Source organism: Candoia aspera, chromosome 15 (genome assembly GCF_035149785.1).
Source record: "Candoia aspera isolate rCanAsp1 chromosome 15, rCanAsp1.hap2, whole genome shotgun sequence".
Lineage (NCBI taxonomy): Eukaryota > Metazoa > Chordata > Lepidosauria > Squamata > Boidae > Candoia > Candoia aspera.
The window spans coordinates 14401234-14422952 of NC_086167.1; the positions used below are offsets into that span (position 1 = coordinate 14401234).

General features: G+C 47.5%; 1 protein-coding gene across 2 annotated transcripts; it reads right to left on the reverse strand.

The window, feature by feature from the left end:
• Positions 1-1149: 1149 nt before the first annotated feature.
• RFLNA (refilin A) lies at positions 1150-17667 on the reverse strand. 2 transcript variants are annotated; one of them, XM_063315667.1, is made up of 4 exons: positions 17584-17667; positions 15612-15982; positions 6425-6534; positions 1150-5153 (listed from the first exon to the last, which is right to left on the reverse strand). In XM_063315667.1, exons 2-4 carry the CDS (start codon positions 15813-15815, stop codon positions 4826-4828), a joined length of 642 nt encoding a protein of 213 aa, XP_063171737.1. In that variant the 5' UTR covers positions 15816-15982; positions 17584-17667; the 3' UTR covers positions 1150-4825. The 2 variants fall into 2 exon arrangements, with proteins under 2 accessions (XP_063171737.1, XP_063171735.1); XM_063315665.1 differs by lacking the exon at positions 17584-17667 and adding an exon at positions 16884-17080 and having other exon boundaries at positions 15612-15973.
• Positions 17668-21719: the final 4052 nt, after the last annotated feature.

Genomic DNA, 21719 nt, shown 5'->3' on the forward strand with positions numbered 1-21719 from the left:
GTTGATCAGATTATTGGGTGCTCCTAATCCAGCCCAGATAATATTTTTTATAATTTACCCATAGTCCTCTTCCATCTGCAGTCACAGCCCCTGTCTTCCTTTTGCCCATCATCCACTGCCTTTTCTGCCCCTCTTTCCTGGATGCCTTGCCTTGAGCCCAACTCTGAGGCAGGCCAGATGTTTCTTATTGCCCCCAGTGGCCCCCAGCCCAACAGACTGGCTGAACTACAACTCCCAGATGACAGAGGGGCTGAGCTGAGGGATGCTGGGAAAGATAGTTCCGCCCCATTCAAGACCCTCATAATCCTACCAGACTTGCCCTTTGGCTGAATTGATCCACAGCTTCTTGAATCAGTCCCAATGGGCTCACTTGGCATGATTTTTTTGTTGGCTTATCCACTTACTGATTTTCCAGCCCCCCACCTCCCCAGGAAGCCTGGGCAGCTTATAATTGGCCAGAAGCAGAAAAACAAAATTTTAAAAACCCAGCCAACACCCAGAACAGAATAACCAAGGGCCCCCATCGTGTATTCTGTATCCAAGATCTTTCATTTCTGGATGGGCTCATTCCCACGACAGGCTAGCAAAGTCAGGACCATTTATTTTATTTTTTTATTTTTCAAATTTCTATCATCGCCCATCTCTCCCAAAAAGGGGACCATCCAAACCTTGTGGAGAGAGAAGAGATTAGATACACTACCAAGTCATTAAACCTGGTTTGCAATCAGTACTGGTCCAGTTTCTTGGGGGGGGTCCCAACTCCATTCCCCCCTCAGCCACAGAAGTGATTTTGGGCCAGTCCTTCCTAGTCTAACCTACCTCACAGGGTTGTTGTTACAGTGAAAAAGAGGAAAAGGGGGCTATAAGCTGCCTTGAGCTTGTGTTATAAAAGACAGGATCTAATAAAGTACATGGGATGGAAGATGGATGCCAGTATTCGTTTGCTAGGGTGGATGTGAGGCCGTTGCATGATTTTATGTGGTTGTAAACCCCTGGGAGTCTGGATGAAGTTGTCAGTGTAGAAATACCATAAATAAATAAGATGATGGGAAAAAAAAAACAGAGAAACTCAACAGCCCTAATCCAAGTTCAGCTCTCGATATGATGAATAGGGGTGTGTTCATTAAATCACAACAGACCTACCAAAAATTGGAATCTTTTCCTCATTTTATTAAGATAGATATGTTTTTAAACACCTTTGGAAATCCTTAAATTATTTCTGTTAGTTGAACAGGAAGGCATTATTGAAGAGGCAACAGGAGGAATATATACATTTATAGAGAGATAAAAATAAAAAGGCACCGCAAAATACCTTATTGCAGTGTTTTTCAAACTTGGCAACTTTGCAAGGTGTGGACTTCACCTCCCAGAATTCCCCGGCCGGCAGGCCTCTTCGAGCTGCCAAGTTTGAAAAACACTGCCTTACTGTAACATATAAAACAGCAAAATACTTCCATTAGCGTTCAGAAAGAGCAGAGCTATGAAAACGTAATTATGGATCTAAGATCCCAAGAGTCATTAGGTATTCTCTAAAACCCCACTTCCCATCACTGAATCATCTCCCGCCGCCACATTCGTACACTTGCATTTTAACTTCACCTTTCTAACACTATTATGATGCTCGATGAACCTAAAAGTGTATTCAAAGCCATCACGGATTCAGACGTAACGCACCTTTTCTACAACAACAAGGTTTTGCAGCCAACAGGGAAGTCCAAAGCGTAATTTGCTGCATCTGAGATAAATATCCGAAGGAAGATGAACAAGAACCAACTACGGTTCGGCTGTATGCCTGAAAGACACAACTGTGGTTTGCAGTCTAATCTAGAGTAGATCGGAGTCTAACCAATAATTGGCTGTTGCATCAGACACAACCCTATTTGAAACCTGTCCGGCTATTAATCCTTCCTCTGCAAGAGCTTAGCTTCAAATACCTACAAAAATCTTAAATGTGACACATTCACGTTGCGTCAAAGCTGTGACCTTGCTTCATACATGGATATCAGGAAGGACACTGTACACATATGACCAGTGTGGCTATTCACGTGAGGGAAAAGGGGCACACCCGTGTACGTGCGGCCTTTTGTTAAACACCAAGCTAACTGAGCAGAGAAAGAAAAGCTCATTCACTGAAACAAGAATATAGAGGGGTAGTAACTTCTTTTCTCTTCTTCCTCCTGATTTACCTCTGAGTAGTACATCCTGCGGTTTCTCCCATGACTCTAGCATTAAACCATGCATACTTCCTAGAGCTACAACTGTCCCTTCAGTTGAATACACACCAACCCAACCTTCTGAGGTCCTCAGTTGTGAGATCTGGGGGAAGCCCAGCTAAGTTGTGTTGGCCAAAAAGGTCCCTTTGTCAAACGCCTGTGCCGCCCAACCCATGCAGCCGTTCGCATCTTTTCCTTCTGGATATTTTTGCGGGCCCTAATCTAAACCACCTGGAGAAGGGTGTAGAGCTTAAGCATGCTGGCTTCATGTGGGAAACGGAAGGGAAGGAATGCGACGGCGCACAAGCCGTCCGCTAGAACTTCAGCTCCTTGGCGACCAGCCGTGTAGATGTTCAACCCGTGGACTTCCCAGTCTTGTCCATGTGTCAGCTTGGTTTTTTTAAAAAAACCACCCACTGCAGCTGAAGGATGATTTTATTTTTTAAAAAGTTCCAATCCGACAATGGGAGACCTCTGATTCAGATTCACATGTTTTCTACCACCCCCCTCCAAACAATGCAGATTTTGAATGCAAATAGTCATGGCTTTGTTTAAATCCTTTTGCTGGTTTTGGACACTGTTAAGTCTTTCTGGAGGCATAATTCTGTCATTTAGTCTGGGGGAGTCCACAGTGACTCTCACAGGCTTCAAAATGGAGGGGAGGACCAGGCAGTCCCAGCCCCACCCCTTTTATGTGTACATACAATGTGCACAATGCACCTTAAGCAAAGGGACACCTTTGATCATCCGGTCTCCACCACCACGTTGAAGCCAGTGACTATCGCTGTGGACGTCCCTGGTTTACAGGTACTCCTCGCTTAATGACCACAACTGGGACCAGAATTTTGGTTGCTAAGTGAAGTGGTCACCAAGTGAATCCGACCCAATTTTGTGACCATTTTGTGGCCGTTGTTAAGCGAATCACATGGTTCCCCATTGATTTTGCTTGCCAGAAGCCAGATGGGAAGGCCAAAAATGGCAATCACATGACCACAGGACACTGCAATGGTCATAAATGCAAACTGGTTGCCAAGCACCTGAATTGTGATCACGTGACTGGGGGACGATGCTGTGATGGTCCTAAGTGTGAGGTCCTAAGTGTAAGTCAGTTTTTTTCAGCACTGTTGTAAGTCTGAACCATCACTAAACAAATGGTTGTTAAGTGAGGACTAGCTGTAGTCCTGTTGATCTGTGCAACTTGAGAAAGCAGGCAAGCCGCTCAACATTGGATAGACAATTAAAGCTGTCATATATGTATATATTTAAAGAATGATTTACTTCCTTAACCATTTCCCTAAAATTGAGCCCTTTCTAAACAAGTCTACCATCCATAAACAACACTTCCAGCAAGTTGCCTACTTTCTTCTCCTTGATTCAATTTCTCTAGTCTTAAATACAAAAAAAAGTTTATCACTGCTTTTTTCACCAAGGCACTCTTTTAAGATCATTCACAGTAAGAATTTCTCCAAAATTCTGACTTTCTGATCGTGCCAAAAGATTCATTTGGATTTGTCCTCCTTTCAAAGGCTGTTTTTGTTTTTTAAAGCAGCACAGCGAAGATCAAATCAGCGCTGCCCACAGTGCTAGTCTATCCGTTAGAATTGTCGGTCTCTCTCTGTGCTGCTTCGAATGGTGGTCCGCATTTTTGCAGCCCAGATATGCTCAAAGCCCCAGTCTTTCCAAGCAGTAAATACAGTAGCAATGAGACGGTTGCGTGGCTCCATACGCAGTTTTCTTCAATTCTCCAGTTGCACAATGGCTGGCAATTTTAAGCTGCATCTCCTTGTTTCCATGCATTTGATGAAAATCCATCCCAGGCATTTAGAGAGGCAAACTCTTCATTCAGAAAGCCTTAGTGGGAATGTTTTTTTTGGGGAAAAAAAAGACATTTGGTCCAAGACAACTGTTGTTGTTTTTTCCGCTCAAAAGCTAACCTTACAACTCTTTGGCCCACATGATTCCTACGAAAAATTCCTCCACATTCTGGTGGTTGCATCTATGTGTAAATCCTGACTCTGACCCCATCACTGCTATCTTGGGCTTTCTAGTAAAATTCCCTGGAGGAGATGAATGCTTCAGTTGCTCAAACTGGCGATGAGCTTCTTGGATAATACCCTTTTCCAATGCTCAGCATTCTATAAGCAACAAAGAAATCTCCCGAAAGGTGATGGGATGTTTTCACCTTTTGCAATGACCCCTTTTGGGGATGTTTCGGCTGGGAGATAATGTGGCTAACTGGGAAGGAGCTGGAAGCCCATTTACCTCCCTACCCATCCAGACGCCCAGAATTCAAGCCCCAATAGAAAGGAATAGCTTGGGGCATTTTAAATAGCAAACTACTAAGCAAGGCCTCGCTATTGAAATTGCATTTAAGTGCTACATAAACAGGCTGGATCCAGGGAGGAGCAGTATCCAGCCGCCGTTTTAACCTCTTCAGATGAGAATGGTTCTCCCAGCCGGTCCTTGGGACATGAAAAACGCTTGAGTGGCCCACAATCAAGTCGGCAGGGGAAAATCGTAACCCAGCTGCCGTTTCAGAGGTGCCTCCGCCAGATGGCGATGAAGTCTGAAAAGGGCAGATCTGCACTGTAGGTTGATGACCCCCAGGAGGCCTATGGCAAGTTCTCGGGGTACATAAAGTTCTCTTCGCACAAGGCTAGCTGCACACTGGAGGCGAACCACCTCTTGGCCGACCCCAGCCTGTAGTTCAGCGTGGTCCGGTAGAGGTTTTTGGCACGTTTCGGGAAAATGATGGTGGTGCTCTGGAACCTGAGGGGCTTCTGGCGAGGCTCGAAAAAGAGCTGAGATTTGTAGCTGCGCCAAGTGCAGTTGGGGGCCACCACGACAGTCTCTCGGTACGTCGTGATGGTGGGCACGGGGTGGTAGAAGACGTCGTCTCGGTAATGCCTCTCTGAGCCGTACTTGATCTCCGAGTTGCATCTGTGCAAGGGAAACAGGAAAGAGGTAGAAGAGGAGTAGGAGAGGAATCCTGGTTGGCTCTAAGCCAGCATCCGTCACAACAAACTGGAGCTAGGACGCCACTGGTTAGGGCAATGAACGTTGCAAGCTGAACCTTGCCCGCTGCACCAACCCCAAGTTCGCTCCAAATTCAACCCCTGAGAATCTCTTCAGTTGCGTGTCTGCCCCTGAGGTAGGCCACAACACTAAACTTCTCTATTTTTCTGAAAGACCACGATTTCTGCTTGGCTGGTTGGGGGATTCTGGGAGTTGAAATCACCACATGTCTTAAAGTGGCCAAGGTTGAGAAACACCGGTCTATGGAGATGCGGGGCTCCGCTCTGCTGGACATCTGGATTCTGTCAGGGATGCTTTCATTGAGGTTCCTGCACAGGCCAGCAGGTTGGACTAGATGGCCTTAAGGACCCCTTCCGCTTCTAGAATTGGCAAAGGGCTCTTTTGACAGATTTTGGCGAACCCCCTGGAGCAGCAAGCTTTTCCCATTTGAGAAAAGCTGCCCTGTCTTCAGGGGACTGGCCCTCTGCAATCTGCTGCTTCTGTGTCTCTCAGGGAGAAACCAGTAGCAGCTGAAGAAACTGAGAGTCTGGTATAAAAAGATTAGACGCCAGGCGTGGTGCACAGCCTTTGCCAACGCCCTCAACGATGAGGCTTGGCCCAGGGCGCAGCAGGCGAAACCCAATCTGCTTAATGAGTTTTGCAGTTCAGTTCAGAGCCTTGCAAAGGCTTTGGTGGGGAAAACACCAGCCTAAATGAAGGCAACTGGAAAAAAAAAAAAAAAAGGAAAATATGTGCCCGCAGCTGGCAGCCTCTTTGGCGATTTCTCTTTAAAATAAGTTCCCAACTGGTGAGGAGCAAAATTGCCCTGTGAAATGTGGCTGGGATGTTTTCACCTTTTTGCAATGACCCCTTTTGGGGATGTTTCAGCTGGGAGATAATGTGGCTAAACTGGGAAGGAGCTGGAAGCCCATTTACCTCCCTACCCATCCAGATGCCCAGAATTCAAGCCCCAATTTTCTGCTTCGAATCAGAGATAAATTCAATGCAAGATGTAAGTCCCTTCCCTCTCCCACCTTTTACGTCCAGCCGTCACTTTCCACCCCGCCTTGCCCCCGCAGCCATCCCAACTAAACCAGCCCTTAAGTCATTCATAAATGCTGCTGATTATTTATTTATTTATTTTTGCAGAAGACGGAGCAAGAGGGAATAGCATCAAAGAGCAAGCTGTCCTTTACCTGATTTCCTGCACCGGATCAGGGTTGACCTCTATGCTTTCCCCAAAAAATATGGGGCACATTCGAGGTCTGATTTCAAAAGCAGAGGCGTTCAGAAGAACATAAGGAATCTATAGGGGGGGAAAAGGAAAATAAACCAGAAGAACAGGAGCAGATCCTGACTTAATTCAAGTAAACATTCTGGTCCTGATGAATCACCCTAAATTCCAACTGTTCCCGAAAACTCTTTGTGTCGCAGGGCGGATGCTGATCAAGCCACCCAATTTCACAGGGCACAGCTGGATCATCTGTTCTTCATTAAAGTCCTTCCAAATAAGTGCCAGGAGTAGAAAGCAGGGAAACAGTTCTAGATATTGACTGGATGTTTGAAAAACCTGGCAGAGCTGCACCCTGCTTCTAATATATATGTATACGCGGGCAAGCCTACCAGCCTTGTGTGAATTTGACATGGAGTGAACTTCTAAGCATGTCAATCCTTTAAACATGACTCTCCCACTGGAGGACTGTCACCGGCGTAGATGGGGCTGGGGAATTCTGGGAGCTGAAGTCCAGACAGCTTAAAGTTGCTAAGGTGGAGAAACACTGCATTAAACCTTACATTCCCACCAAATCCACTGCCATTAGCTTTGCAGATGCGAACTGCTTCTGGGATGCTCCGTGCTTTCTATTGAAAAAATACGGACAGTTCCTTCCACAGGAGAACGGCTAATGAAACTCTGGGAGCATGCCTCGAGGTCCCAAATCAGAAGCAAACTTGATACAGGATTGAATTCAGCTTGGAAGCCCCGTTTGGACTGCAGCTCTGTATAAGGGTTTGCAGCATGTCCAAAATGTGGATTCTTAAGCACAGCCTTTAATAGTTCAGATAGAAATTACGGTACTTCTTAATCTCATTTCACTGGGCTAACTATTACTGTTGTTATTCATATATTACTAGGATATTAACAGTGATTTGTAGTTTTTACGAATATAGTGTGTGTGTGTGTGTGTGTGTAGATAGATGGATAGATGGATGGATAGATGATAGATAGATATAGATAGATGACAGATGATAGAGATAGAAATAAATGAGAGAGATGAGAACTTATTCAGTTACTTAAAAGTAATCACTGAAATATTGAACATTTTTACCTAATTGTATGATGTTTTTAAATTTCCTGTTTATCCACTTGGGGGTGGCTGGACATCCACAGGTCTGACCCAAGGGCCCAGTCCTGACTCTTAGCTCCTGCTCCAAAGTTATGAACCCCTGGATCCTAGCCCTGAGTTCGAGATTGAACCACACCATTTTCCCATTAGCCACACTTGTTTTTTTCCCAGGAACTTTGAAACAAACAAACAAAAATGCACATTCAGCTCCTTCTTAATTAGGGTATTCTACTCTGCCATAATCAACAACAGCTGGGGTGTGCACCAGAAATGGCACACAGCATTTCTGATGTAACTCTGGTACTGCCTTTAACCCAATCCCTTTCTTGCACGGGCAAGAAGGAGTGAAGATACTTTTGGGGTTGCGATTCACAAATCTGCCCGCTTTAATTGGTAACTTAATCCCAGCCAGCTATCTGGGGTGCATAGCAGAGGATTTTAAAAGACCATGCTGAGAATTTAAGGCCAACATTCATTCTTCAAAAGCTACTTTGCTTTTCAACCATCTTCCTGCAACGAAAAAGAAAATTACAGCCTTCCTTCCTGAGACGAAGCATAAATCTTTAGTTATTGTTTCAGCACAGTATGTCTAAAACACTTCTATTTGCTGAGCATCCTCTTGATTGTTTGCGTATATAGTAACTCCCATAATCCTTAACCACTGGCCCTCTTGGCTGGGTTGAAGGGGACTGTAGTCTAAAACAGTGTTTCTCAACTTCAGCAACTTTAAGATGTGTGGACTTCAACTCCCAGAATCCCCGTTAAGATGTGTGGACTTCAACTCCCAGAATTCCCCTGTTAAAATGTGTGGACTTCAACTCCCAGAATTCTCCAGCCAGCATGGTTGGATGGGGAATTCTGGGAGTTGAAGTCCACACATCTTAAAATTGCTGAGGTTGAGAAACACTGTTCTAAAACATCTGGAAGGCCTGCCCTCTAATCAGTTACGCGTAAGGGCTGTCATATTCCCAGCTGCAGGGGGCAATCTGCATGAAAAAAAAAACCCAACATGATATTTTGTTATGAGATTTATGGAGTAGCAGATGGTAACTTTCTGGATAGCGGCCTTTATCAGTATCCAGAGATGCATAAGACTGTTTACATACTCCAGGGAACATCCAAATAAAACAGAGAACAATGCATATTTTGGATCTGTGCAGCGTGCGTTGATTCAACGTTCCAATCAGGAGCGCCAATCATCCTAAATCTTCCTGCTGCAAATGGAAGGAAAGGACACAGAACAGCAGGTGTTTTCCCCTTTAATTGCACGGAGGAGAAAAATCTTCCCAGCACAATACAGAGGGAGAGAGAGGGAGAGGTGGAGTTAAGGCAACCAAGAGAGATATTCATACGTCCCTGGAAATAAAACCCTGAAGTATGGACAAACAAAATATTGCAAATATTTCCATTCACTGCAAGCAGGTAAGAGACCACTGCACTGAATTAGAAGGTGTGTGCCCCTGTGGGCTGACCCCTGAAATAACAGAGGGTATCAGGATGTGGAAAGTTCTTAGGGACTAGCACCTTGGGTGACACTGAAAGCTGACATACAGGTAGTCCTCGCTTAACAACCATTCATTTAGTGATGGTTCGGACTTACCACAGTGCTGAAAAAATGGACTGAAGACTGATCCTCACACTTACAATCATCACAGCATCCCCTGTGGTCACATGATCACGATTTGGGCGCTTGGCAACTGGTTCTCATTTATGACCGTCGCAGCATCCCGTGGTCACACGATCACCATTTTCGGCCAGCTTCTGGCAAGCAAATCAATGGGGAGCTGTGTGATTTGTTTAACGACCACGTGGTTCGCTTAACGCCTGTGATTCGCTTAATGACCACAGCAAAACAGATCATAAAATCAGGTTGGATTTGCTTAATGACCGCTTTGCTTTGCAATCAAAATTCCAGTCCCAGTTGTGGTCTTTAAGTGAGGACTACCTGTAAATGTCTTCCGGATTCTGTTCCACTTGCTGTACGGATTTAGTAATTAGCCCCTCTTCCTAATATTCCTTTTCTCTTTATCACCAGCACTTTTCTCGCTCGCTCTCTCTCTCGAATACACTCCTGTTACGTGTACCTGCTGATACAGAGAATTCAGGGAGGATGTGAAGAGGCTGCAGCAGCTCCAAGGAGAGAGAAGATGGATTCATGGGGGAAAGCAGAAGAGTGGTACAACTGTCCCTCTCAAATATTAAATTGATGGTTAAGCAGGACTTTTAATCCTGTCCTGGATCTTTCTCAGCTGCTCTTCCAGCTGCCAGAAGGAAAGAAAGAAAGAAAGAAAGAAAGAAAGAAAGAAAGAAAGAAAGAAAGAAAGAAAGAAAGAAAGAAAGAAGGGATCCCCTCCAATCGGGGGTCCAAGCAACATGGGTTTCTGGTTTGCACAACGGGAATCTAGCTAAGCCAGCTGGGTTAACGCAGAGACACACCACACACTTCTGAAGCAAGCTGCCACGGGCAATTTCAGTAACCACAACCAGACGAGGGCTTGAAATCCTAGCAATGCAGCAGCCGTCGGTGCCAGAGCTATATGGACCCCTGGCCAAAAATGGTGTGTGGGGGGGGAGATCTCAAACCTAGGCCAAGGAATCTAAGCTCGGTGCCAAGGAAGCAGAAATGTGGTACTGCAAATAAATTATGGAAGGCAAGTGAAGTTTCGCCACGCTCCTGACAATGCAGAATGCCTTTTCGCCCAAAGTTTGGCATTTGACTCTTTTTTTTGGCAAGGTCCAACGAGCCATCGGAGGAGCATAAACACAGGAGGGAGGCCCAGGAACCCCGCCCTGACCCACTCCTGGCTTGTCTGTAAAAACGCCAAAGCCTGGTCTTTCAGCAAACCGGCCCTTCCCATATCCGTTCACTGCAGAGCCTTTGAAAAAAAGACACAAAAAGCAAGCGACATCCTAACCCCTTTTCTGGACATTGGAGCATCTTCTGGCCTTCTAATCATGCTCAGAACACAGATGCTGGAAGGAACATCTGGAGTGTTGCTTGAGCAGGCCCAGCTGCAGCTGACTCAGCTGCGCTTCACCCCTGAGAACTGTGCCCGAAAGAAGGCATTTGTTGGCCAACCAAACGCAGGTTCCCCCATTCATGTTCACACCTGCTTTGCGCAGGTTTAATACCCAGGGCACACACCAAGTAGGTGACCCTGCTCTCGTGCCAGAGGTACTGGCACCTCCTGTGGGTGTAAAAGTGCTCATCCACCAAGGGATACAATCCTGTGCAAAAGTTTCAGGCAGGTGTGAAAAAATGCTGTAAAGTAAGAATGCTTTCAACAGTATATATTGTAATTGTTTATCAATTTACAAAATGCAAAGTGAGCAAACAGAAGAGAAATCCGAATCAAATCAATATTTGGGTGACCACCCTTTGCCTTCAAAACAGCATCAGTTCTTGTAGGCTGCCTCAAATCCTTCTGTCTCTTCATGTAACCCCAGACAGACTCAGTGATGCTGAGACCAGGCCTACATCCACAGGAGATCTGTGGTTAGTCCTCCAAGATGTTTGGAACAACCTACCTGCCAAGTTCCTTCAAAAACTGTGTGCAGGCGCACCTAGACAAACTGGTGCTGTTTTGAAGGCAAAGGGTGGTCACACCAAATACTGATTTGATTTGGATTTCTCTTCTGTTCGCTCACTTTGCATTTTGTACATTGATAAACAAACGATTACAATATATATTTTTGAAAGCATTCGTACTTTACAGCACTTTTTTCACACCTGCCTAAAACTTTTGCACAGGACTGCACCTCAGGAGCATCATATGAAGCTCTTGAAGTATTACCCCCCAGGATGATTTTATGACACACCGTGGGATAGGGCACCCAAGGGGTGTATCCCTGTTATAACAAAATGGGAGAAAAATCACTTTACGTTGCTTCGGGTGAAAGGGGGTAATATCCACAATGAAAGCCCTGCCAATTTGGGGCAGGAATCTCACCTACAGTTATAAATCTCTCTGTCCCTGGGTTATCAAGGCTACTTGGCTGTTGTTCCATAGCAATGATTCTGTTTGGCCAACCGATCCAAGTAGGACAAGAAAGCTTCCAATTAGCACAGGCAACTATGAGGGAGTTGGGTCAACGCTCCTCCTTAATATTCAACCGTTCTTCACACCGGGGAGGGGGAAAAATGGCTCAAAAACGTTACTTCCGGCGTTCTTGATGCAAACATAACCAGGAAGAGTGAGACTGGACTGCTTGAGTTGAGGACCCAAGAGATGATGGACAGGGGTGGAAGGTGCAATCGCTTGGCCTTGTTCGCCAAAATTTAACTGGGGTGGGATGGGGCGGTCTTCCTGAATCCTCCTCTGCTTTTCCCATATTTCTTCCTTCTTTTTTACACAGACAAAAGCTCTGAGGAATGAAAGACACAAGAGCTGAACAGGCTTTGGACTGGGATCTCCCAGATTTGAAAGATGACCTGTCCCATCAGTGAGACTTCCTCCTTAAAGTTCAGAAGGTATTCCCTGGCCTCAAGACAGTCTTCTGGGGGTCCTAAGACCTCTTCTTGTGGCTTCACCTCATCGTCAGTGTCCAGCAGCTGGGTCTGGTGGTCATCAAACACAATTTGCTGCACAGGACAAAGGAGGTATGGAGGGACAGAACGAGGGTTGGACTAGAAGAAGTTCAAGGTTCCTTCCCACCCTGTGATTCTAGGACCAGCCTAGGAAAGGGCATGTGCTGGTGGCTGGCATCTGAAACAGGGACATTCTGTAACTGCAAGGCTTGGTTACATGTCCCTGATGGGGCAGGAGGTTTCCTCCAAGGGGAAGAAGGGCATCAAAGCAAGACAACGAATAATAAATATGTTATTTATTTATAGATAAGATGCGTGCTGGTGAGGTGACTTCCCCCAGGGAAGTCCACCGTTTCTTGCAACAGCTCACTGCCCGCAGAGCTTTTAAAAATCTAAGCGGTCTTTGGCCATCATCTGGTGCTGGGGAAGAGCAAGCTGGGGCAGCTGAGAAAAGCGCGCATCTTGGCCACGGCCACTGATTTCCAGCCGCTCCAGAAGCAGGCACAGCAGAACGGTTTTCTTTCTCCGGGTCTGAGTCAGCCTGCACGGGTTTTATTGGCCCCCGGCCCAAAGACAGCCGCTTGGAAGGGGATGATGACTCTCTCCCAATCGCAGCTTTTCTTCTGCACATGGTAGGAGCTGAAACCAGTGCAGAGAGAGAGGTGCGCGTGGCCTTTGCTAAGTCTGTCGCTTCCCTAAGAAGTTTCCAAGAAGTATTATTGGATTATTTTTATGTATTTATTTTCTATCCCGCCTTTATAGAAATGCAGAGGATGTTTACCCAAGATGTCAAGCCAGTCAGGTAAAAATCCAGCAGATTCTTGGCTTGGTTAGCGTGAATCTTGGCTAGCTCTTTTTCAGGTGGCTTCTAGGTTATACAAATCAAGCCCATTGGGCTAGCTGACGATGCAAACCTAGAACCCGGGTTCCTTTGAAAGGCAGGAAGTGAATGTGCATGCAGTGAGTGAGGCTGAGATCCTGTTTTTTTCCTACTTTGTTTGTTTAGAGATTGAGAGATTCCCAAGTTTCAGCCAGCCAAGAGAGGGATGAAAAACAGCCAGGACCTCATTTTTCCCAAGGAAAGCCTGCCATAAAGGCAAATTAAAGAAACGACAAGGCCTCTCGGTTTTTTAACCTTACCGCTGCAACAAGGAAGGCTTGCGCTGTGGATTTTTGGAAAGCGCTGATTTTTTTCTGGATTTAGAAATCCACTGAATTTAGCTCCTCCCCTTGTTTGGCTCTGATTAATTCCAGGGAAGCCAACTGGTTCCCACACAGACCAAGGAGTGTGAAAACAATGCAACAACTTCCACTCACCCACAACCGTTCGGCCTGCCCATGGCTAAACTCATGGGACACTTGCAACCGGTGTGGTCAGGAGCTAAGAGATTCATTTGCTCAATGTAATAAGCTTGACTAGAGTTCACCCTGTTGGCTCTTTAATTAGTTAATTAGTTTAGGATACAAGACAGTGTGCAAGCTTAGAAAATGGTCAATTCAGCACCCTGGTTTTAAACATACTATGTAAATACAGTTAGTTAAGTCTACTCTGCCTTGCTATTTACACAGGGAGAAAATCCATGCTTATGCCCAGAAAAACTGGAATATGCCCACCAAATAATCAGGCAGATTTACCCGTGCTATACTCCAAACCAGTGTTTCTCAACCCGAGCAACTTGAAGATGGGTGGACTTCAACTCCCAGAATTCCCCAGCCAGCCATGGGGAATTCTGGGAGTTGAAATCCACCTATCTTAAAGTTGCCAAGGTTGAGAAACACTGCTCCAAATAGACAAGCATCCACAGCCATCCCACCCTAACCAACTGGAAATGGAAGAATAAGGAAGATTTTAGCTTTCCAGAAAAAAATCCTCACTCCTTGCTAATTGTAGCTGGATTCTCTCTTTTGTATGCAGATGTCCTAGATTGAGGATCTCCGGTGATAATGTTTGGGCAGCAGATGATGGGCAAAATGAAGGAGAAAGGGGAGACGAATCCATTTGAAAAAAAATGAGGGATTTAAGAAAAAGGGGGTTTCTTCTCCTGCCCACTTTGGGACCCCCACATATTCACATATTCCCCCGCCCAGAGTCCCTCTTTTGGGGGAGATGGGCAGTAACAAAGTTTGAAAAATAAATAGATAGATAGATAGATAGATAGATAGATAGATAAATAGATTCTAAAAGAACCTGGACTGGATGATGAGACTTTCACATTCTGCCTTCATCCTCAGCGCTTCACAACCCAATTCTGCTTCTTGTTAGCCTAGACGCTTCCTTGCGCTTTCAGCTGTCTCTCTGCTCCATAAGGGCTAGAAACTTGAAAGCTTCCCCCTCAGTGCACAAACTTGCACAGCCAATACTAGCTCCTGCCTGTTTCCTGCAGAATCTTGGCCAGCACCCCACTCTTGTCATGTGAAATGGGTTCATCTTCCAAATAAGGGAACAGAACAAGACTGGATTCCTATATATAAAATGCCCTGGACGTACAATCTGCTGATTAAACAGCCTGCCTGCAGAAGCCTAAAACCTCAATTCATACAACCCCATGGCTGAGTTCACATTGCACGCCGTGCCCAGCTAATGAAACCACATCCTGGTGTGCCATGATCACCTCGTCCACACAAGCGAAGGCAAGGATTGTGGTGCCCATCCAGGTCCTTGGGAGCTGAATTGCACTTTGCTGCTGGGCACTGTGCATCCTGCTGTTGGGGGACATTATCTTCTGCTAAAGGTCTTAACGCTAAACATTTAAGTACCAACTTCTGGAAGAATTAACAGAATATTTCAGAACTTAAAGACAAGCCAATGGTCAAGCAACTAGGCATCTGGAAAGTAAAAAAAAAAACTAGGAACGTTACTATGCCTGCAGCTTGGGTGAGAAATGGCCGGCTTTATTCCCTAGTGGTTCAACCAGCAAAACGCTCCTTCTGATAGCATCAAGCTCCAAGCAGATTCGTTCCAGAAAAGCAAATGGTATTAACTCGTTGCAATTGTTCCTAGAACAGCAACAACAAAGTTCTATTTTATCTTAGCATCTAGAGTCCCTAGTAGGTCTTTTCATGCCAGTCGGAACTGGCATTCAGTTCAGGTCAGTTTATAATCATCTGCTGGGTTGCTAGGGGTGATTAAAAATCCGGGCAAGGTGACCAGGTAAAAGGAATGTGTCAAGTTATTGATGACACAGACACCTATGCCAGGAGTTGTCCAGTCAAGTTGTGTGTGGGGGGGAATCCATTTATAACTGTAGTTAAAAAACCCACTTCTGTCAAGAGAGTTGGTATCACACTTTAGGAATGCCCCAACTCTTGGCCAATATTGGTGGCCTCAAATGGGAGATGCGTTCGATGATTACAGCACATTCTGTAACAGGAAAGGCTACAGACCAGCAAGGAGGTATTTGCACAGAACGCAGAAATCCCAAATTAAAATCCAGGTTTCTCTGAACAAGGCCAGCAAATTGCACAGACAGAGAGAGAGAGAGAGAGAGAGAGAGAACTTGACAAACTTACCAGTTTCCCTTCCTGGGCATCTCTCGTGGGCCCATGATCCTGCTCAGAAATCACAGCTTTGTTCTCAGCTGTGCCTGGAGACAAGGAGTAGAAAGGGGGGCTCGGGCTAGGGGGCAGCCCCGAATCAGGACTGTCCAGCAGACTTTCCTTGTTCTTCTCCTTGGTGCTGTTTTCCATTCCTTGCAACTGCAGGTGACCCACCATGACTGGGGGGGGCAGGGGGGCAGGAGGAAGAAGGGGGTAATGAAGATGAAAGCCGCTGAGCTGCAGAAAATCCACCTCTTCTCCCTGGGAGGGAGAAGAGGATTCGGGCAGAAGGGTCCTCAGCCAGCCAGCTGGGCTCCAGTCAGTCCTCAGAAGGCCTGCGGTCCCTGTTGGAAAGATTGTGGATTGCGCTTGGGACCCTTTTCAGCTGAGCCTACCTTTCAGGGTTGTTGTGAGGCTAAGCCTGGTTTCTCTGGAGCCCCTTGGAGGAAAGAAGGGATATGACATAGAAATAAAAAGGACGCTATCGATTTCTCCAGCCTTCTCTGGGACAGAGAGCCTACGGCCTTCCCTTCCCAATGGTTCAGAAGCAATGCAGCAAAGGGTTAAGCGGGGAAGAGGGGGCAGGGGACCCTGTGCCAAGTCCCCAGGGCTCATGGGGTGCCTTCTCCCATGCTCAGCTCAACCTATGGGGTGAAAATTCAGAACGCTCTTCCCCTGGAAGCTATCCCAAGCTCTCACAGTGAAGACCATCAATAGCAAAAGGAAAGAATGACTATCTTCAGCAGGCCTCACAAGTCAAGATTTGGAGTTTGGCAACCTCGGGAGGGCCCCTGCTTCTAGGGGTGGTCTCATCCCCCGCAATTCAACCTCTCTTGCTTTCCTGCAGGTGAGAATGTCAGGCTCTGCCTTGCAAGCCGGTCTTAAGCTGGGATGCAAAGTCTCGAAAAACCTCGAATTTAAACCCCGCCTTGCTCCAGCCACTCCGTGCAGCCGAGGCAGTAAGTTGCAGATCCCCAAATGGGACGCCTTTTCACAAAATGGGCTCGTCGGAAAAGGCGCTGGCAGAGCCTTCTGATTTTTGCCTACCAAAGACGAACTCGGCTCTCCGGTGTCTGAACACCTGAAGGAGGAGTTAGGGGCATCTGGGGGGAGCAGGCAATATTAATCTCTCTCTTCCCACAATCTCAACCTGAAATTACGATTTTTTTTCCCCTCCAGGAACCTGAGAGCGCCACTAAACGCGCTTCTTCCGCTCCATTCCACCCCCTGCCCCCAAGGAATGACCTGACCTGCCTTCATCTCTCTGAGCTTCATTCCCAAGTCACTTTACTTCTGAATCTCCCGGAAAGCTGGCTGGGGCAGAGCCTCCCCAGCGCCCCAGGGTTAGTCCACAGCCAGGGCGGGAGAGCCCTCGCCCGGCTCCCGGGTCAGCGCGGCCCGGGACGCCGGCCAACCCCTCGCTGGGAACTCACAGCCCCTTCGGCCCGAAGCGGCGCCGGTTTTCCCCCAGCCCAGGCCTGGGGGAGGGGAGACCCCGCGCACCCCCATCCCCACTTCGGCGCCCCGCTGCGCCCGCCGGCGCCCGAAGCCGCGCGCCACGCTCGCCGGATCTGGGCACCGGGGCAGGGCGCACGGCGTCCGGGGCGAACCGCCGCCGCCCGCCCTCCCGCTGGCCGCCGCCTCTCCGGAGGAGCGAGCGGCCTCCCGGGACGGGGCTCGGCTGCTCCGCCGTGCCTCCTCGCTCTTCCCAGGCGCCATCCGGCTCCGCGGCCCCCGGCCCCCGGCCCGGCGCGGGGAAGCTGCGCCCCGCTTCGTCGGCGCGCGGGATGGAGCAGGCGCGGGGCGGCGGGGCTCCCCGGCTGCTGCTGCGGCTGCGGCTCCCTCCCGACCCTCGGCTAGCGCTGCCCCGGCCAGCCCGCCCGCCCGCCTTCCCCCCGCGGCGCGCTGCCGAGCGGGGAAGCGCCCCGCCAGCCCCGGGCCGTACGTGGGAGCGGCGCGTCTCCGGCGAGCCCTCCGGGCGGGCGGGGAGCGCAGCGCGGGGACCTTCACGCGGCGCGGCGGTGGGTGCTGCCGCTGCCGCCGCTGCCGCCGCCGCCGCCGCCTGGCTGCGCTCCAGCTCCGGCCCGGCCCGGACCCCGAGCGGAGCCTCCGCGCTGCTCCTCCTCCGGCGAGTTCGCCGCCTCGCCTCGCCTCGCCTCGCCTCGCCTCTCTGCGCACCCGAGCCTGGCTGCTCTTCCCCTCCCCGCCTCCTCCGCCGCCTCCTCCTCCTCGCTCGGAGCAGAGGAGGCCCCGCTCGCTCCCCCTCCCCAGGCGAGGACTTGGTGGTCGTGGGGACGCGCCCATGCCCCCTTTCTCCCCCTCCCTCTGGGTGGGAACGCGGATGCGCGTGCACACGTGCGCTTCTTGGATGGGGGCGAGGGATTTCTCTTTGGCGGCTGTCTTCAGGACGGGAGGGTGGGCGATCTTAACGTAAACCCCTCCTTAAGTGTTGGGGGGCGGGCGGAGGGGTCAATCGACTGTGATTTGGAAAGTAATATTGGAAATCTGCTGGATATAAATTGGGATGGGGGTAGTTTTCCATTGACATCGCTAAAAGATAAGACTGAACGGAGCAAGGCGAAAACCTTAGAGAAAAGAGCTGATTGTCGATCATGGACGTATTAATTCCTCCAACTGGCCAGAATGCTAAACGGGTAGCATGTCAACGCTGAGAAGGAGTTCCTAAATTTAAAAATGAGTGAAATGGTAAATTGCAGTGATGCGGTATCGAAATAGATTGTTGCAAACAGACCGATCAGTTACATTAACTGGGCAGCTCATGTAATGTGTACGTTTGTAAAGCCTTCCCCAACTTGGTGCCCTCCAGATGTTTTGGACTTCACCTTCCATAAATCTGGCTTGGTATTAGGGGAACTGGAGGGTATTTGAGAAAAACTGGGGTATGAAAATTACAATAAAGTTCCTTTTTACAAGTCCTACTGACGCGTAGACTCAGTTCAAACAATTCACACTTTAATCAAGGTAAAGAGTTAGTGACTATCCTTGTTCCATGAGGTTAATTACAGTTAATCTTGTTGCCTTTTTCATGGCATAGCCTGTTTGCATTCTCTGATCCCAGAAAAATGGATGAATTCAGAAATGCAGATGTATCTAAGGGTTGCCACTCACGTAAAGATAACTTGAAAACTTTTCAAAAGGATAATTACTGATTCCTATTCATTTATTGGCTATCTAGATGCGCAGACACTCGGACGAATGGACTTGTGAGACAGGATTGCCTGGGACTTCACAAAAAACCCAGTCTGGAAAGTTTGCAATGCAAAGAGGAAAAGTAAGGGGAAGATAAGGAGGCATAGAGAAAGAGGTACATTTTGCTAAAACTGAGAGAGAGTAAAAAATTCCAGGTCAGATTCTTTAGTGGGGGAACAGCAACCCAGGTACCAGTGAAGAAGAATGGTTATTTATCAGGCTTGACACATTTTCAATATATACCTTTTTCAAGGGCAAAGCCTTCTCAGAAAAAATGGCATCTGCACTGGGCTGGGTTGGGAGCCATCCCTGACCCTGGGTCTTTTTCTGCTCCCTGGTTTTTCTTCCTTTTCATATTGTTTTGTGGCCTGGCCCAGATTTCCCTAAGCCACCCACGAGGGCACTGAGTGGGGGGAGCATTTCATACATTGATAAAAACAATTGGTTGCCCCTGACATTTATGGATGATCGGGTCAAAGCTGAGCGCCATGGGGCACATTCCACTCTCTGTCACAAAGAAGTGCCTCTCACAGATAAACTTGGCAGGCTCGTTTGCAGGGAATGGGGCTGGAAAGGTTTGGAAGATGGATAAATGTCAAGGAACTAGCAGGCAGCCTACACAGTAACCTCAGTGAACTATCATTCCTGACCCCAATCAGGGCAATGGGGAAGCCTGCTGATGTGTCTTCACTTGTCACAGAAGGCAACAGGAATGCCACATGAACAAAAGGAAATGTAACTTACCATTATTGGCTGATTTACACAACAAGCTAAGCTAGGTTGACTTTTTTTTTTTAATCGTATGGCATAGCAGTTCAGTGTTCATGCTGCTTTTTTTTTTCTTGCTGGGAAATCCTGGTGAGGTCCAGCAGCCAGATGTGTGGACTATTTAGCCGTGACAAGTCACATTGCCCGGGGTGCACCAGGAGGAGGCTGGTCTACATTGCACCGAGTTGACATGGTTGGGTAGTTGATGGGGCTCATGCTTACAAATCAAGCATCGTTTGGAACGGATCTGTTTGCAGTTTTCACAGGCTGCATTTCATTGCTTTCCTCCATGCTGTTGCAACTTCTGAGACACGATAGCCTTCTGGATGCAGAGATTCGTCCCAAATGGCCATGAACTCTTGAAGAAAAAGAAGACAGTTGCAGAGGAGAAGGAGGAACCAACAGATCATCTAGATCATTGTTTCTCAATCTCAGCAACTTTAAGATGTATGGACTTCAACTCCCTGCTGGCTGGGGAATTCTGGGAGTTGAAGTCCACACATCTTAAAGTTGCTGAGATTGAGAAACACTGATTTAGATGTAACCGTGGATCCTTTAAAACAAAAAACTTCTCAAATAAATGCTTTTTTATAATGCCAGGGTTGGGATTCACACATCACCCAGGCATTCCATAGTTCGCTGGTTTGTGGCTATGTGAAACCAGCCATTCAGGCACAGAACCATGATTGGTGGTTCTGCATCTTGCGTAAACTCAGCCCTTCGTGGTTGATTCAATAAACCAGGATTAAGGAAATCGGGGCAAATAACACCTACAGATTATACTATTTCTTGACTGCTATATGTATTTGGTTTTTCTTCTGTGTTGCATTTTTAATTGGTCTGATCGATTTTATTTAATTATTTAATTATTTGTTTTGTCAAATTAATTGCCACCACCCATCTCCCACCCCCCCGTCAATTTTATGATTGTTCACCACCCAGAGTCACTTGTTTGAGATCGGCAGCTATACAAATTGAATAAATAGATAAGTAAATAAATAAGATTTTGTGGGAGTCAAAGAGAGGGTTCAGAGCCTGTGGCAAAGCCATTCAGGTTCAAGTACATGTTTGCTTTTGACTGCAACTGGGCAAAGCTCTGGGTTTTTTGAGCTGCCAGAGACCTCATGCAGCAGATGATCCTTTTTGGTGTCTCAAGGATGCCATTAATCCCCTGAAAAAACAAATTGCTCAAGGAAAACAGCTCTGCTGTCACAAATAACTGGAATTTCAAATTTAGCAGCCTCTGTCCAGATGCTGCCATGAAAAAGGGAATAAATCAATTTGGTTACATCTTATATGGCTCTGGGGGGTCTTGAGCAATGGCATTGTCCCTTTCCAAGGAGTTGTGATCAAGAGGAAGAGTGAGATGAATTAATCCCAACTGCATCGCTTTCTGCAGGTTGAGCTGGGCTGTCAAAAAAAGAGAAATGGATTTACTTGGGGGTGGGGGGGGCGGGAATTTGCAATTACACCCACCGTGGGCTGAATGGATCACGATGCTAAGTGTGTTGGTACTTCGGTGTATCTCCCAGCCAGGCCCCGGGTCCACATTCTAAATGGAAAATAATTCTACGTAAGTATTATTATTGATTGTATTGCTCAAGAAGGACCGCATCCAAAGTCGGCCAGTTGTCGGGAATAAGCCTGGATCGATCCAAGATTCTCAGTTGCTTCTTTCTCTCCCTCCCTCTCTCCTTCTCCCTCTCTCTCTCTCTCTGAAACAGCGCCTTCTCTGTGCTGTTTACCCCCGCCTGATTCATCAACCCACACGCAGCCTGTGTTTCCGACTCCTGTTTTTGTAGCTGGCTTAGTTTTTTACAAGCGGAGGGAAAATATCACAGCGGGAAGGAAACTTCTGTGCTTTGGCTGCTCAGCGGAAAACGAGGGGGCCAGGACGCTCTGCTGACCCTTTTCTATAACTTGTGTCCCACATGCAATATACACAATATATGGGGAGAGAAGCAGGATGGAAATCCAATCTTGAGGTCCAGCATTTTCCCCCCACTGAGCCAAGTATGCACCCCAGCTTGTCCATGGTGATGCGTTTATTGTTTATTATTAACTTTGGAGGGGGGGGTGTTTATATAATTAAAGGGGGAAAAC